General features: G+C 37.9%; 1 protein-coding gene across 1 annotated transcript; it reads right to left on the reverse strand.

Annotated features, from left to right (window-relative positions):
- Nucleotides 1–555: 555 nt before the first annotated feature.
- Nucleotides 556–3,001, reverse strand: LOC114416595 (exocyst complex component EXO70B1-like). The gene has a single exon (XM_028381519.1). It carries the CDS (start codon nt 2,888–2,890, stop codon nt 860–862), a length of 2,031 nt encoding a protein of 676 aa, XP_028237320.1. The 5' UTR covers nt 2,891–3,001; the 3' UTR covers nt 556–859.
- Nucleotides 3,002–4,570: the final 1,569 nt, after the last annotated feature.

A 4,570-nucleotide genomic window follows, 5' to 3' on the forward strand; every position in this document is an offset into this window, starting at 1 on the left:
TCAGATTTGTCATTGCCAAAGTTTAAAATGATACCACTTCAAGTCTGCCGGTGCTTAACAACAACAAAAAGCTTAAAATGATGGAAATACTGGGAGCAGAGATTAATATATTTCCTATCTAAATATCCAAAGTTTTTTTATTTTTTTATTAAGCATGCTTTATGGAGATTTGTGGACTTATGTCATGTGTACTTGAAGTGCTTTGCTTTGCTCTAACCTCACGTTTTAAGATTCCACTAAGTGTGATAGGTTCTATTGTTTCAGTTATCATGTTGTATCGAAATAAATCAGTTCGTAGGAATTTTTCACTGAGCCCTCATGATATGTTGTTGGTTTTGATGGTTGCATATTTGTTCTAATGTCTCCTTTTTCAGACAATGAAAGCATGCACATAAAATCAGGAATGTTAAGCTTAAATTTCAATAATGCATTTGGATTAATGGCACAGATTAAATAGGCCACTTGAACGGTAATGGTACAACTCTTGATGTGCTACCTTTACTCGGAAAGACACCTATGTTAACCCTTACTACCAAATAACAGTCATACAGGAAATTGCTATATATACAGGATTTAATGCGTGCATGCACCATTTGTACAACATGTGGCAAAGGCAATACATGAACAATCACCATGATGATTATCGTTCTTGGATTTAACCAATCTTAAACATGGAAACAAATTAAAGAGGAATCCTTACACAGTTGGGATTTTGTGTTGAGACATACAGTGGAATAAATGTACAACAATGGCACAAATCCTTTGCAACTATGTTTGCAATGAATGATGATGATATTTTTGTATTCTAAATCAATGCAAACTTGTGTCTCCTTTCCTTCTCTTCTGGCATCAGATTCATCTACTCTCTTACAAGAAATAAATTGTTGAGTCTATCTTGAATGTCAAACATTCCATACTCAATGTGCTCATAAGCTTGGTTACCAATAAAATCCTGCAACCTCCCAATGAAGTTTCCATATGCTTGCAACAAGATCTTTTCTATGGATTGTATAATTTTTCTCCTTAGCTCCTTAGTGAAGACAAACCACGTAGACTGAATGTTGCATATATCGTCGAAGTGTTCGTTGAAGGAACGAAGCTTGTTTTTCATTAACTGTGCCGCAACATTAGGCTCTGACTCATTGATGTCCAGCTTCAAAATATCCAAGATCTTATTCCATGAGCTTCTCAGATAGAGTTGAAGGTTTTCTTTGATACTAGTTGTGTTTTTTCGAATCCAGTCATTTCCAAGAATATGTCTCAATCCACCCCGCATTGCCCTTTGCCGTATGTAGCTTCGATTGTTGATGATGAAAACGTAACCCAAAATAGGATCATGGTAATTTTGGGAGTTGGCTTCCAAACTGCTGTCTAACAGGTTTGTTATCATGGCTATGTTATTCAGTGGAAACTTTCCTTCCAAACTGCTGTCTAACAGGACTGTTAACTGCACATCTATAATCCCAGCGTAGTCCAGCACATCAAGGGTAATCTGATGAACCCTGCCGCCGGGAACAATGGCTTTCTCCTTAACACCGTAAGTAAGACTTAACAATTCCCCGAACTTACGTATTCCGTGTGGTGAGAGAATGCCCAAACCTATCAACAACTTGTCCCGCAATGCAGGGTAACTGTCCAAACTCTTCCGAAACCCGAACCTATGTATTCCGGGTAATGCAGGGTACTTATCCTCAAGGGGAATGGACCCTTCAAAGACGCATTCACATAGTCTTCTTTCATTGGGTAATAATATCCTATCAGCTACGCACAAAGCTTTTATATAAAACCGGCCAATTTTGAACTTTATCAACCATGATAGCATCTCACCCAGAAACTCCCTCCGCCAAGTAATGTACACGTCAATGCATTCCTCCTTCAACCCTGCTGTCACCATCAGCCTTACACATTCACGAAGGTCATTGATAATAACTGATGGCAGAGAATCCACCACCAAGTTGTCATCGCAATGCAATTGCAGATCTGGAGTCTGGACAAGACTAGCTTTGAGGTATTCCTCAGCATGCTTGAAAATTGTTAAAATAACATTTTCATTCTCCTTCTTAAGCGCCTCTATGCAACCCATGAACTGTGTCACAATACTATTGTTATCACTATCATTATTTCTTTGTTGTGATTCAGTGACTAACAATCCTAGATCCTCAATTTCTGGAGGGGAATCAGCCTCTTGTGCCACAGATACAATAGCCTGGGTCGAATCCACTTGAGTAACACTAGGACTGGTTCTGGTTCCTTGCGATTGTGAATGTGAACCTAAGTCAATGACATGATGAGGAACCCGGTCTTGGAGTCCATGATCATGATCTCGGTCTTGGAGTCCATGATCATGCCCACTTCTTGGAGCAACCAAAGAGGAACGAAGAATGAAGAGGGAATAACTGAAACTCCCTCCAACAATGACTAACCATAACTTTATTTTCATGAGTTGTAATATTAGGAGTCCACTGAAAAAGACTAAGAGATCAACCTCAAAACCAAAATGACTCAATCTTGATAAAGCCAAAGACATGATAGCAAATGCAGCACATGAAACAAGGCTATATGCGTCTGGTTTCCCTTTCACTACTTTATCGAAGAAAAAAGAGTACACAGAAGTGATCATCAAAATAAAAAAGGCCATGTGAGCTTCCACCCGAGGAGAGGTGGAGCACTCCCAAACATTTGCAAACAAGACAGTAAGGCAGATAATGAAACTAAAACCAATGTAAAGTAATATCTTGCACCATGTCCACTTTCCAAATAGATTATTAAAAGAAGAGCTGTAAGCGTAACAGAGCAGTCCAACAACAGATGAAAAGAAACACACAAATCTCCATACCTTTGGCTTCTGCAGCCAAATCTGAATATTGATCATGATCAACATGAAGACCATGCTCTTTCTCAAGCTAGCAAAGTTTGTATTCTGGAAAATAGAAGCTGATAGCCACCACGAGTTTTGACTTGGGATAAGATAAACCCTTCATCTTTTCATAGAAATTTCAAGGAAAGGGAATGGAAACTGAAAGCTACTACATTTCTATTAAAATAGTGAATTATAATTTTCAAAAATTTATAATTGATGCACACGTAAAAGAAAAGTGATCTGACTAATAAAAGTATAGTGACGGTTGACTTCTTTCAGTGCTTTGCATGATGAGGACGAATTGAATATGGGTAAAGATGAACCGGTCGTCAGGTCTACCTCCATAATTTGACCAGTTCAATCCTAAGTTGCTGATGTCATTAGGTGCTAGCTACGTTGCTGATATCATGAGGTTTAAATACATTTGCAATTGGCTAAATTTTACTCTATTTTTTTCAGTTTAATTCCTTATGTTTTGAAAGGTTGAATTGTGTTTCTTAAAGTCTTTTCACAAATATTTTATAAAAACATAATGAAGGAAGACAGACAAAGCAACTCACAAATTTGAACACTTTCAGCAACTCACAAACCAAAGGTATCGTCCTATGGATGAAATATAGTTTTGTAAATCTTGTTTTGAAAAATTTGGTAAACACTGCAGAGTTAGGTGCAAACAGGTTGAATCCAAGATCGAGATTAATTGTTTTGTAAAAATGGATAATGTGATCGAAGACAATCTTCAGGATTATCCTAAAAAGTGAGTTGTTGAAAAGTGATAATAAAAAATTGTACAAAATTAATGACATGTAAAAGAGAGCATTAAGAACTTGCAGAAAGTAATAAACAAAAGGTAAAATTGCAAAATTGGTTCTCCACTTTATCTCCAGTTTCGGATTTGGTCCCCCAGTTTTTTATTTCACGAATTTCGTCTTCCTATATTGTAAATTCTTACAATGTTGGTCTCACAGACTACAATTGGACGTTGACCGTTAGGCAGTGACATTGACTGTCACGTGTCAACGTCTGATAGGCACGTAAAAAGGTTTGCGATTTTTTACCTTATGTGTTTTTTACCCCAACCCTAAAGCTTGGTTTTTGGAACCGCTATCCCATAAATCGCAAACCCCTGCCTGAAGGTTTCGCCGTTCGTGTTTGTTAGTGGTTGTGGTATGCGTGAAAAATCGCTGTTGAACGTCGTAGGAACATGGAAGTGGCTTTTGTTTTCAAGTAAGTTATGTTATTTGTGGGGTTTGTTTGTTGATGTGGTCCAAAGAGTGGTTTTGTGTATTTGTGTGGTTGTTGTGGGTGGATAGTTTTGTCTATTTGTGTGGGGTTTGTTGGTGGTGGTCGTGTACGGATAGTTTTGTCTATTTTTGTTGAGGTTTTGGGGTCCACGAGGTCTTTAGTGGTTTTTTTTGTTGTGTTGGTCTTTTATGTGTTCGTTGGTGGTGTGGTCCCGATTTTGTGTTTGACGGGGTTTGTGCTTTAATTTCTTTTTGTTGTGGTGGTCCCTTATGTGTTGAGCTGGAAACATGAATACTGGTTTTTTTTGTGGTGGTGGTCCTGATTTTGGCTTTTGTTTTTGTTTTGTTTTGAAAACCTTTGGTGATGGGTGTTGTTTTGATTAATTTTTTGTGCTTTGTTGTCGTTCGTGGTTTTTGCAAGCAACCCGAAGAACAAACAGTGAGGTTAAAGATTCACCATGGAGGG

This window comes from Glycine soja, chromosome 6 (genome assembly GCF_004193775.1).
Source record: "Glycine soja cultivar W05 chromosome 6, ASM419377v2, whole genome shotgun sequence".
In the NCBI taxonomy this organism is placed as follows: Eukaryota; Viridiplantae; Streptophyta; class Magnoliopsida; order Fabales; family Fabaceae; genus Glycine; species Glycine soja.